The 13856-nt window shown below is 36.2% G+C and overlaps 1 protein-coding gene across 1 annotated transcript; it reads right to left on the reverse strand.

The window, feature by feature from the left end:
• Positions 1 to 1024: 1024 nt before the first annotated feature.
• Positions 1025 to 13248, reverse strand: Ugt2a3 (UDP glucuronosyltransferase 2 family, polypeptide A3). Its single transcript, NM_028094.3, has 6 exons — positions 12496 to 13248; positions 7271 to 7419; positions 5590 to 5721; positions 3735 to 3822; positions 3127 to 3346; positions 1025 to 1799 (listed from the first exon to the last, which is right to left on the reverse strand). Exons 1-6 carry the CDS (start codon positions 13214 to 13216, stop codon positions 1505 to 1507), a joined length of 1605 nt encoding a protein of 534 aa, NP_082370.2. The 5' UTR covers positions 13217 to 13248; the 3' UTR covers positions 1025 to 1504.
• Positions 13249 to 13856: the final 608 nt, after the last annotated feature.

The raw sequence follows: 13856 nt of genomic DNA on the forward strand, positions 1-13856 counted from the left end.
AGAGACAAAGTTTGGAGCTAAGGCGAAAGGATACACCATCCAGAGACTAACCCACCTGGGGATCCTCCCCATAATCAGCCACGAAATGCAGACACTATCTCATATGTCAGGAAGACTTTGCTGAAAGGACCCAGATATAGCTGACTTGTGTGAGGCTAGGCCAGTGCCTGGCAAATACAGAAGTAAATGCTCACAGTCATCTATTGGATGGAACACAGGTTCCCCAATGGAGGAGCTAGAGAAAGTACCCAAAGACTTGAAGGGGTCTGCAACCCTATAGGTGGAACAACAATATGAACTAACCAGTACCCCCAGAGCTTGTGTCTCTAGCTGCATATATAGCAGAAGATGGCCTAGTCGGCCATCATTGGGAAGAGAGGTCCCTTGGTCTTGCAAACTTTATATGCTCCAGTACAGGGGAACTCCAGGGCCAAGGACTGTGAGTGGGTGGGTAGGGGAGCAGGGCAGGGGGAGGGTATAGGGGACTTTCAGGGTAGTGTTTGAAATGTAAATGAAGAAAATATCTAATAAAAATTGGAAAGATAAGGAAATAGAAAAAAAACCTGTGTTCAAACATTGGGCAGATAAGTAAATATGCATAGAAATTTTCAAATGATTATACTCACAATATACTGCTAATGAATAACTTAAAGGCACTGAGAAAACTTATACTGGACAGTGCTCTGAAATTCAATCCTATAGTTACTGCTTTGGCTACAATGTAAGCAACATTATTGCATTGTTCGACAAACAAAGGAATGCCAGCCATAGGGATTCTATGGATGGCTTTATGTATGGCATTGGTTCTACCATGATATAAAAGATGTTTAGTTTTGAGGTAGCCTAGGATCAGAATGAAGGTCTAGGAATTAGAAAGAACCTTGACAGTCTTTTTTTGTTTGGTATATTTTTCTACTTTAACTATTTGAGAGAGAAAGATGTATTTAAGTGGGCAGTGGGATTGGTAGGATCTTAAAGGAATTAGGGAAGGGGGAAAATGACCAAAATACATTGCACAAAAATTCTTTTCAATAAATTATTTTTGGAAAATAAAAAAGAAATCATGCTCTAATATCTGCAACACTATAAAAACAGAAACGTTCCTTCTTATTAGAAAAGTACCCTCTCACACTAAATTCTTTTGGTTGTTCTTAGACAATATGATAGGCTTATGACATTGACTGTAAGAGATCCTCATATACATCAATAAGATTGGTATTATATGTCTTCCCAGAGGTCTAGCATATTGTTATTCATCACTTCCTTTCTATAGAATATATTTAGAATTAATTTTCCATATCTTAGAAGAGTGAGAGGAGAATGCCTACAAGATAGAAGATTGGAACAAATCAGTAGTTAATTATCATGCTTAATGTTTACATTTATTTCCAGTCTGAAACAGAGCTGCTTATTTGAAAATAGGTATAAAGCAGGAAGTTGCATGCTTCTTGTGGTGATTGTTAATATAATTGTCACTCAGGGCTTTCCCAAACCTAAAAAAGACCTAGTTCTTTTTCTTTCTGTTCCCCATTTTCTTACTTTCTTTCATATAAAGTTTTTGACACACAAACAAACAAAATTTAGTGATGATGAATGTCAGAGTAACGACACACAACAATAGGAACCCAATCACATCTAGGGAGTGGTACTGAAACCAGCTGAGGTCATGGGCTGCCACACGAAGATGCTTGGCTCCTTTGTGACGCATGACAAACTCAATCCAGAAGACTGCTCGGTCCAGGGGCTTCACTGGCTGATCATGGTGGATTCTTGATAACCGCATGGCATTCTCTTTATAACTGAAAGATAAACACACCAAAGCATTGTGTTTCTTATTTATAGAACAACCGAAATGTTACACAAGCCACAAGATATATGTAAGTTTAGGATCTACTTTCTTGTACTTTGTTAGTTTCGGGGATCTTCAGGACTTTAAAGAAAAAGTAGTTGAAGCAATCTGTTCCTAAGACAATGTGATCAAAGGCAGACATAAAAAGTGTAACATCTAGTTTTGAATCAATGCTCTCATCTTTTTGAAACAATTGTGATATCAAGGAGCTATAGTGCCCAAGACTGTTTAAGATAAAATGGAGAGACATACATATTTATCTGACCACTAGCATCTACGTAGTTCAGGTTACTGACACAGAGTATAGGCAGTCAGCATAAGTCAGTCATTTTAGAGTTGAGGATTCTTTCACTCCTTGATGTGTTGGGAGCCCTACTGAAATTTATAGTTGTTTTATAGAATCAAATATTGTTTTATAGAATCAGATAATGGGAATAAAAACATTATACCCTATGTTGTCAATATTCTTAAGTACTATGTGGCTTAGTGTTAACATCAAATTATTTTAAGTTAAATACTATTTTAGTCTTACATACTCAAGCACACATACACACACACACACACACACACACACACACACACACACAAACTTTCTAAAATTACTCATATCATTATTTCTTTTGTACATCAATATATTTAAAATAATAGAATAATAACTATTTAATGCATTAATGTTTAAAATAATCATAAAATCTAACCACTCTGATAGTTAATCAAAATGAGTCAAATTGCCACCAACTAAAAACTTGGTAAGAATCTAATGTAAAATCTATACTAATGTTTATGCAAAAAAAGTAGCTATTCTTAAGAAATATCAATATTCCTAGCCCTAATGTTATCTCCTAAAATGTATCTTTTTAATAGCCAAAATATTATGATACACTGACTCAGAAATATCTACTACATAATAGTAATTTTTAAGCATAAGAGCATTATATATTATTTTTGAAAAGTAATATTAAGCATATTATCAGTTCCACCTTGTATTTAAACAATACATCTAAGTGCCTATATATTTATTTCTTAAATTGAAACTACAAGTGAATTTGTATAATCATACTATATTTTACCAACATGTGGATTGGTACAATCTTCAAGCAAATATTTGTTCCCAGTTTCGGGAACTGACTCCAGCAGATAGAAAATGAGGAAAAAAATGTTCTTTTTTTTTTTTTTGCATTTGTTTTATGTTACCTGTTTGAAATATAAAATATAAAACATTGGAAAATGTCCAGAACGATGGCAAGGCTGCCAGTTTTCCACGCTGTAATACTTACGAAGGCTCATTAATGACTGCCCTCACAGCACTGAGTAAATCTGTGCTCGTCATTGTACTGATGCTGACTTTCAGGGCTGCTCCCTTGGCCTCCATGTGAGCGATGTTGTGAGGCTGATCCCCTAACATGGGAACGCCCACCATAGGGACCCCATGGTAAATGGCTTCATAAATCCCGTTTGTTCCACCATGTGTGATGAAAGCTTTGGTTTTAGGATGTCCTGTTTGAGGGGCAGAGTGACAAGTCAGTATGGATTTCAAGCTATTATATTGGCAGAAAAATGAATAGTGTCAGTCACTGAAGATTAAATGTTTCCTCTAAAGTTTGGGAACTGGGGGCATTGGTTCCCTAGAATTAATCCCTTCTTCACTGATTGAGAATCACTGGGGTGATGATATCTGATGAAGACTGCTTCTCAGCAGTCTTACCTGAGCATGCTCTTTTGTGACCCAAAGCAAAACCAAAACAAACTTAACTTAATGAATGATTATTTCATTTTATTTGTATCCACAGTAGAAGTGCCATATGAAAATTTAGATTATTCAATATTATCCACTGATTTGATGTCCTTTACCTAACTCTACAGCTTTTCTCGCTCAAGTTCTTACCAAGAAGATCATTCTGGGGAATCCAATTAAAAAGCCGAGTATTGGATCCTAATGTGGCTGGCTTCTTGCCTGAGTATCTCCACAAAACCTGTTGAAGATATAAGATAGATATAAGATATAAGATAGATATAAGATATAAGATAGATATAAGATATAAGATATAAGATATAAGATATAAAAGATATAAGATATAAGATATAAGATATAAGATATAAGATATAAGATATAAGATATAAGATATAAGATATAAGATATAAGATATAAGATGATATAAGATATAAGATATAAAAGATATAAGATATAAGATATAAAAGATATAAGATATAAGATACAGTGTTTTTTACAATGCATAGCCTATACTTATTAGATGAGATTTGAGAAGATAGTATATTTGTGGCAGCTTGGAAAAATTAAGAGATAATGTAAACCTGTTCATACCCACCTGTTGAAACAGCTTCTACAAATAGTCTAATAAACATAGCCTTACTACCTTGATCTTTATTATGGGAAACTGGCAGAACAAGAATTTACATGAAGAACTACTTTAATTAATCAGAATACTGAACATGAATGTCTCACACATTTAGTTCACATGATCTAGTGATCCCAATTATTGTGCACAAACTGTATCCCTTTTCCAAAAACATAACTAGGTTTAATGCTTGTGATAAATATTTTTCTTATTTATGTGATGACCTTCTTCATTCCCTTCACATGTTTTTCTTATTGACTCTTCTTCCCTTCTCTTTTTGTTTCTGCTTCTGTCCTTTCCTCTTCATCCCTCTCTGGTCAATCTCTCTCCTTCTGTCTCTCTATCTCTATCTTTGTCTCCCTCCTTCCCCCTCTCTCTTTCTCTCTCTTTCTGTTTCTCTCAGTATGTTTTTCACTTTTTCTATATTAGTTAATTGTTTAACAGTTAACATTTCCTACATAATATTTTCTGTAGAGTTAAAAAAATTCATATAAAAAAGTGGTAAAATATTGTAGAAGAAAACTATAGAAATAAACCCTAGTTTTTAAAAGTATTGTTAGCATATTTCATATAATTTTATGCACTTAGTCTAGCACATAAAGAATCTTGTCACATTTTACGAATAAAAGTATATGGAAAATAGAATTCTATTTATTAAATTTATAAAATTTATTAAATATAAATTGGAAAATTAATTATTTTTGACAATATTAGAATTCTGTATTTGAGAGTATAGAATATTCAATTTGGAAAGAATCAGAGACCCTAGGTTTCTACTTGCAATGAAGTATACTTTGGTAAAATGAAAAACATTTATGGTGTTTATTTTTAAGTCTGGTTTCTCTCTACTATGTGTATAACCTTTCTCTTTTTGTAAACCAACTTGCTAAATCATGACCAGAGGTTTTTCTAACATTCCGTGACAGTCACAGGATTTCAAAAGTACTTGGATTATTCTCCATGAAGGTTTGTGCCTAGTCTTACTGTACTTTGTTATGCCATTTTCAGTTGATATCCCTGGGAATTCAGCTCACTTCTTGAAGGGAAATGGGAAGGATGTGGGAGTTAGGGGAGGTGGTGTGGTGGACTCTGTGGAGGGAAACTGCACTCAGGATATAATGAATAAAAGAAGAATAAATGAAATAAAAACTAGAAAGACCAGAAAAGCAACATCTCTTTTAGTCCTAAATGTCAGTAGGCAAATGAGCAAACATAGCTAAACTGTAAAACATCATGTATATGTTCAATCAATATTTACTTAAAGCTGATGTCAGCTGCGCTCACAGATTTAAGCTTCCATCTGTAGAGAACCCTGTAAGCTGTTCTCTGGGCTCCACTCTAAGCTGGTGTGCTCCCCAGGATCTCACAAGAGGATATACCAACCTTCTGGGGAATCTGGGCAAGGACAGAGGCAATGAGGTTGGCTTTCTCTTCTGTCAGGTTTTTGACCATTGACCCCAGTGAAAATACTACTACACCATGTTCTCCAGAGCTCTGAACAAATTCTTCCATTTCCTGCAAACATAACATACTTTTTAATAAAATCATGTACCATCCTTACACATGGGTGCCTCCATTTAATCCAAATACTCTTGAGTCAGAGAAAGGCAGATCTCTGTGAATTCAAGGAAGGTCTGGTTTACACAGTGAGATACAGGCATACACATCGAAACAGACATTGACAGACTGACAGACACAGACACCCATAGTACCTAAATGATATTGAACTTTTACTTGAGTGAGTGTCATTATTTCCATAGTCTGCATTTTCAAAACTGGTGAAAGCCATCACTGACATTTTTTGGTCAAAGTCTATTTTGCTAAAGTACCTGAATATGAATAAAATACCTCACCACATTCCCATGGGGGAAAAATGTCTAGACTGTTTTGTGGAGTTTTGCATATGCAGAGATTCTAGTAAGTGAAATATAACAGTGTGGTGTGCACTTCCCTTGGCAAGCAATGTATATGTATTATATCTATCTATGTATCATTTAGGTATTGATTCATAAAACCCTATACAGCAAAATTCAGCTAACCTTGGTGACAGCTGTAGCTTATAAGAAAAGCATATTAAGATTACTAAAATAAAGTTTACATGTAAATATTCTCTTTCTAGCCTATACAGGAATAAAGAACGACCCAGGAAACATCGTTTAATGTTCAATCTTCTGAAAATTACGTGCTTAAAAAATTTATATTTCTTCATTTTCAATGGAAAGGTTTTTTTCCTAGTCTCTACCTGTTATCTACTTTCTCAGCAATTTTCATTTCAATATACTGGACATTCACTTTTTTTTCCTATACAAGGTCCAAGAAAAGACATGTAATTTTCTGTTTTACTTCAAAAACCCCTGGCTTCATACTCATAGGGGCACCATCTATCATTTGAATTTACCTGTTTTATTACTTTTCCTTGATGTTCATGATCTTAATTCATACCAATGCCTCATATTTTAGACATCTCAAAAGTTTTCTTCAGTGAAGTAATAAATCTTTGGCTCTTTAACACATGTAGTTGAAAGACAAACTCATCATTGTCAACTCTGGCTAATTTTTCTAGCAATTATTACTACAGCACTGAAGGTCAGCACACCTATTCTCTCTTGATGCTAAGATCTGTTTTGCCCTAATTCTAAATGCCTTCCACACATGCTTTCTCTGACTCAATAAATCCTGAAAGGTTTGCAAGTACTATCATGAAGTTGTCTTCCTCTATCAAGCTGTTGGATTCAAATAACTGTTCACAAGTCTATCAGGTACATAAAGAGTGCTGTTGGAAGGCTCTTTGGTGTTTTTTGGGACTCCTTTTTTCCCACAAAGGAGTCACAGAGATACTTTGAATACATTACCTCTGCATCTTATTCACAATGCTAAATTCTATAATAACATTTGGAAGATACAACAAGTTTCATTTAAGAGTAACTACTATGATAACAGGAAATTTTACTGTACAGAGAACACTAGATAGCATTACCTTTGATACTGAAATTATTAGCCTTGAAGGAAAAGAATCAGTTTTTGTATTGCAAAACAATTAAGACTGTCTCTGTCATCAACCTACCTTAGGTAAAGGCTTGGCAGGTTTGCAGTGCAGTCCTCCCACAAACTCAAAATTTGGTAAATATGGACGAGGAAACTCAACATCCCAATATGTTCGGATTAGCCAAATGTCAGCTTTCCCCACAGTCTTACAGAACGTTGTGGGCCTTCCTTGAAAACACACAGAAGGTTGAGAGGACAAAATCAGCACTCAGGTTTGTTGTGGGAGAAAATGTACCATAGGAAGGCTAGAGGCCAGTGGCTGGTGTCTGTCAATTTGACACAAACATAGACATAGCTGGGAAGAGGGATTCTCTGTTGAACAAATAAATACCTGCATCAAATTGGCCTCTAGGAAAACCATTAGGATTTATTCTTTTTTTTCCATTTTTTATTAGGTATTTAGCTCATTTACATTTCCAATGCTATACCAAAAGTCCCCCATACCCACCCACCCCCACTCCCCTACCCACCCACTCCCCCTTTTTGGCCCTGGCGTTCCCCTGTACTGGGGCATATAAAGTTTGCAAGTCCAATGGGCCTCTCTTTCCAGTGATGGCCAACTAGGCCATCTTTTGATACATATGCAGCTAGAGTCAAGAGCTCCGGGGGGAAATCCTATGGTGGTTCCTCAGAAAATTGGACATAGGAATTATTCTTGATTGATGATCATTGTGGCAGAGCCCTGCTCACTGTGAAGGCACTATCACTCCTGGGAAGAAAGACCTAGAGGATATAAGGAAGCTGGCTGAGCAAGCCCTTTGTAGCAGATATTAAGTACTGTTCCATCCTGGCTTCGACTTCAGTCATTGCCTCTAGGCAATGCTCCCCTCAAAAAAACAAAACAAAACAAAACAAATCAAAACAAAACAAAAAAACCTGTGACCCAGGATATGTAAGCCAAATAAACCCTTTCCTTTTCGAATTTCTTTTGGTCATGATGTTTCATCACACCAATAGAATAGAATAGAATAGAATAGAATAGAATAGAATGTGAGAGTGTGTGTGTGTGAACATTTGTGTAGTTTAAAGGAAGTTAAGTTAAATGGGGTTATAATGTTTCCACAAAGGGCCATAGACTATATAATAAAACACCAGTACCAGACATGGGAAAACTGCCTTTTGGGTTATTAGAACTATGAACAACAATGTCCCTCTTGCAAGATATCCACAATAATGTAATAATGACACCTTTACTAGTCAATAATCACTGTTTAATTGGACTGAAGACCTTCTCAGTAACGGAATTTAGATCTTGTGTTACAAGCCTAGCCAACTATTCATGGCTAGTGAGGTCTACCAGAGAAAAATCTACTACTGCTACTTTCTTGAACCTGTTTCATTTCTAAGTGCATTCTAGGCATCTATACCTTTATCTACATATAAATGTAGATATAAGCAGACCTTTGGAGGCCCAATATTAATTGGTGCAATTTTTCCCAATATTGATGGGAAAAATCTCCCATGACCCATTCTAAATGAAACCAAGGGGGGAGATCCATCAGTCTTTTCTAGAAATGAACTCCATGTATGTTATCCCCTACCAAGTCAGCCCTAAACACGGAAATATATGAGCAATACTAAATGTACTAAGTGGGTTACTCATGTGTATATGTGTGTGTTTGTGGTGTACATATATGTGTATTTACTTATATGTGAATCAAAAATAATTTAAAAGGAAGTCAGGAACTTGGAAGGAGTGGGTATGTCATCAGAAGAGTTGGAGGAGACACAGATGATAGACTTGCTCTAAATACAGCAGTCTTGTATGAAATTCTCAAAATAAAAATAATTAAATTAAATTAAGTAATACATTTGTTCACTCCAGTGTTGTATATGCAACAATCATTTTTGCTTAGTGATTATTAAGAATTACAGAATCTGGAATCTTTAACAACCAAAAATTGATGATAACCTATCTAATATTTTCCTGTACTGTGAATTGCATTCTCCCCACTAGGAAAGATGTATATAATCTTGCACAGGACAAGTCACAGAGCAGAGTTCATCGAAAGGATGAAATGTGGAGTGAGTCCTGACATCTTATGCCATTTCCTCATTTGCTAGGGCTTGAATGGAAAGCATCTTACAGAAATGGAATGCAGATGTATTCACTTTTTTCTCTTCTCTTCTCTTCTCTTCTCTTCTCTTCTCTTCTCTTCTCTTCTCTTCTCTTCTCTTCTCTTCTCTTCTCTTCTCTTCTCTTCTCTCTCTCTCTCTCTCTCTCTCTCTCTCTCTCTCTCCTCTTTCCTTTCCAGTTCCTTTTGCATTCCAATTACAAAACCCCTACTCAGAAACCTATTACTACAAAGCTAGTCTGCTATTGTTTCCTCTGTGTAATCTTCCATGGCCCACCTGCTTGTGGGGTTTTATCTTGTTATGATTCTATCTTACACATGATGTTTATAGTTTTCGAGCCTGAAATCTGTTCACCCAGAAGAATTGGTAGTGGTATCAGCTCCTGAGTCTGTGAATTCCTGGCTGGTCATTTTGCAGTTCAAATAAACAAATTTTCTCTGGTTAATTAAACTTGGTGTGTCCTGGGTGTTGGGTTTTCATCAGAGTCCACAGTATCCAAATGGTAATTCAGCTCCACCTAGTGGCAGGTACCCTGATTTGTGTATGGACTTTCTTACATTGTCTCCCAATGATAAATACTAAAAAGGAGAAAATCTGTACACTAAACGAACTATAAATTTTAGATCACCAGATCTTCATAGATTGTTACTCAGTCTGCGTACTGACTGATTTTGTGTGTCAGCTTGATACAAACTGGAGTAATCACAGAGAAAGGAGCTTCAGTTGAGGAAATGCCTCGATGAGATCCAGCTGAAAGGCATTTTCTCAATTAGTGGTCAAGGGAGGAGGGCTCCTTGTGGGCTGGTAGTCTTGGGTTCTATAAGAAAGTAAGTTGAGCAAGCCAGGGGAAGCAAGCCAGTAAGAAACATCCCTCCGTGGTCTCTGCATCAGCTACTGCTTTCTGGCCTGCTTGAGTTCCAGTCCTGACTTCCTTTAGTGATGAACACCTGTTTGGATGTGTAAAGTAAATAAATTCTTTCCTCCCCAACTTGCTTCTTGGTCATGATATTTGTGCAGGAATAGAAATACTGACTTAGGCACTTTGCTACCCAAATATTAGAACTTCTCCCCTTTTTTGTGCCATTAGAGAAGGATTGTTTGATACACCAACACTGAGCTGCTTACTAATTGATTTTTTTTGTAGAAACTTCCAATTTCTTGGAAAGGTACATAGTGTGAGAGTAGGCCTATAGTCTACCAAATGCATTACAGTATGTTCAATTAAGGTGTCTATGTTACTCCATTGCAGTAAGCAGGTATCATTACAAAAGGCACAGACGGTTCATGACAAGAATTGAAAAGCAGATTCTGATATAGCCAGAACACTCACATTGTGTTTTCCCCCTTCAACTTTTAGGATAACCTCAATATTCAACTAATGATACCATCTACAGATCAAACTACAGCATTCCTGTTGAGGATGATGTCAGTCAAAGGCAAATTCAAAGTAAGAAGCTGAGTGGAAGGCACAAGCATGAGTGCATATAACTACAGCCATCTTCCTTTTTTATGAAGATGCCAAAAATACACAACTTCAACAAATGGTGGGAGAACTTGGCATGAGAAGAGTGGAATTAACCTGTATCTGTCACCTTGCACTATCTCCGAATACATCAAAAATCTCAATGTGAAAATTATAACACATGAAACTATGAGAGAAAACAGGCCAAATCCTACAAAGATAAGCACACGAAGTTAAGCACTTCAGTTGACAAATGGGACCTGTAAAACAAAAAGGAGAGGAAGAACTGGAGTGAAGGGGAATCCTAGAATCTTGATTCAGAATAGTTTACAGCTAAATATCAGATAACATATTAATATCGAGAATATAAAAAAATCCATCAAGAAAACAATCAAAGTAAATAAAACTTTGAGTGCTGGACCTGGAATGAGACTTCTCCGAAGTCTCACACAAAACCAACTAAAGAATGTCTTTTAAAGTGTTTAGTATCCTTAGCAATTAAATAAATGAAGCTTACATAAAATGATGGGCAATTCACATTATTTGATTATAGGGAAAATAGTAGCTGTCATACAGGACGATATTTTCTTCTCTCAGTTGTGGCCCTGCTGAGAAGAGATGACAAGGTGTCACTCATGACTAGAGCAGCAGAGGGCCACATTGATTTACCTTGGATCTTTCTGTCCCTTTTATGTCTGATTAGCACTGTAATTTGCTCTGTCACATCACAACCTCACTATTAACACTGTCATATTGAAAAGTTTGTTAGAGTAGTTTATATTTGAGGTAGTAGAATACAGAAATATGGAAAGAGTATCAATCTCTAAATCCTATTTCTCCAGAGATTAAAATACAGTAAAAATGTTCACTTCACAAGCAATTACTTTTTTTTTTAATTTTATTCTGTTTTCTTAGGAATGACTGGTTTTTGCCTTTCAACCTGATATTACTCTGAGACTGACTCTATCAGATTCCATTCAGTTTTATTTATTTTTATCAAGAATCTCAATGATATATTAAACACCAAACAGATAAAATGGTGATTGCATGAAAATATTTAATAGTTCAATTCTTGATTGAAATATATTGCCAAGGTAGTTTAACCACAGTCTTCCATGACTCACCCTTAATTTGTGACGTGTATAAAAATAAAAAGCACCTCAATTAGCAGAAGAATGGTATAAATATAAGACCAATAATCGGTGGTTGCAAATAATTGTGTAATAAAATTCAAAACCATGCATTGCACACTGAATATTTCTCATATAATTAATTTATATTTCATATCATTACGAGCACAAAAGTTTTTTTTTTTTAATTTTTGCAGTAGTGTATTGTTTACCAATAAGAGACCCACAATTTTTTAAAATGTACATTTCACATCCTGGAATTAGTTGTCTCCTTGTATCTAACAAATAAAATCATGTTGCATTCCATTGATATTTATTTGTGGATCACTTCTCTTAGAACTGATAATGAGCTCTTAAATTTTGAAATACTATTAAACAGTTTAATGAGTACAACCACATAGCAAAAGGACTTCATTTTGCCTCTCTGATTCTTTATCTATAAGTGATTTATTACTTTCACATGTAGAGTTTTACACGAAAGTCAAAATTTATAAAATGTATTCTTGTTATTGTTTTTAAACATCTACTAAGCATTAAAATAACATTTAACAACTAGCTTAGTATGAAAACTCTTACCTAGGGTTTCACTGTAAAACTGATCCCAGAATGCAAAGTCATATTGCTGGAGCCAGTACTCAAACAACAGTGAAAACATCATATTTTTCACCCTCTCTGTGAAGGTCATATTGTCTGTCAGCTCACTCATGACAACCGGTACATACGAGAGTGGAATTGGAAGCTGGCCACAGTGTTTCTCCATGTAGTAGCCCATGCTGAACCTCAGTGTGTATACGAAAGGGATCTGAAGCACTTCTGCCACCAACTCTCCACAGGGAACGACAGGGTCTATAACCACTACATCATATTGTGCATCCCGTAGCTTGTCCATGAATTTCTGGTTGTACAATACACTCCTACAAATACTTTCAAAATCTCCAGTTACTTGAAGAAAGAAGTCTTGTAATGTTTTTGCTGCTTCCCACAGTGACAGGTTTGGAATGACATTCACAGCTAGATTTGCAATCTCATTTAAACGATTCTCAGCTGTCTCGATTTCATACAGCAAAGGAATATTCTCAAAGTGCAGTGGAATACGTTTACTCTGATCTATGATGATACTGGGGTATTTCAGGACTGTTACCTCGTGCCCTCTTGCTCCAAGCTCCTCAAGAATAGTCTTTAGATTCAGCCAGTGGCTCATATCACAGGGCCACACGAGGACCTTGCTGCAGAATCCACAGCCGGCCCAGCAAAGCTGCAGCAGAAAAAATGCCGCAACACATTTTTCAGAGACCATATTGTGCCTCCTCAAGTTGTTTCGCAAAGATTGAGGGTTTGTTCAGTTGAGTAATAATTTAGATAAGAAAGAAATTAACTATTAACTTTTAAACTTACAAAGACACGGAGCTCAAGAGAGTTCTATCCAATAAAACACCATAGACTAATATTATATAGATTACAACCATTTCCTTATGAATAGCTGGATATTCTTTTTTATTTTCAATTTTTACTAGATATTTTTTTCATTTACATTTCAAATGCTATTCTGAAAGTCCCCTATACCCTCCCCCCACCCTGCTCCCCTACCGAACCATTCCCACTTCTTGGCCCTGGTGTTACCCTGTACTGGGGCATATAAAGTTTGCAAGACCAAGGGGCCTCGGGTGACTAGGCCATCTTTTGCTACGTATGCAGCTAGAGACACGAGTTCTGGGGCTACTGGTTAGTTCATATTGTTGTTCCACCTATAGGGTTGCAGACCCCTTCAGCTCCTTGGGTACTTTCTCTAGCTCCTCCATGGGGGCCCTGTGTTGCATCCAATAGATGACTCTGAGCATTCACTTCTGTATTTGCCAGGCACTGACATACCCTCACTCGAGACAGCTATATCAGAGTCCTTTCAGCAAAATCTTGCTGGCATATGCAAGAGTGTCTGC

Source organism: Mus musculus, chromosome 5 (assembly GCF_000001635.26).
Source record: "Mus musculus strain C57BL/6J chromosome 5, GRCm38.p6 C57BL/6J".
Taxonomy (NCBI): domain Eukaryota; kingdom Metazoa; phylum Chordata; class Mammalia; order Rodentia; family Muridae; genus Mus; species Mus musculus.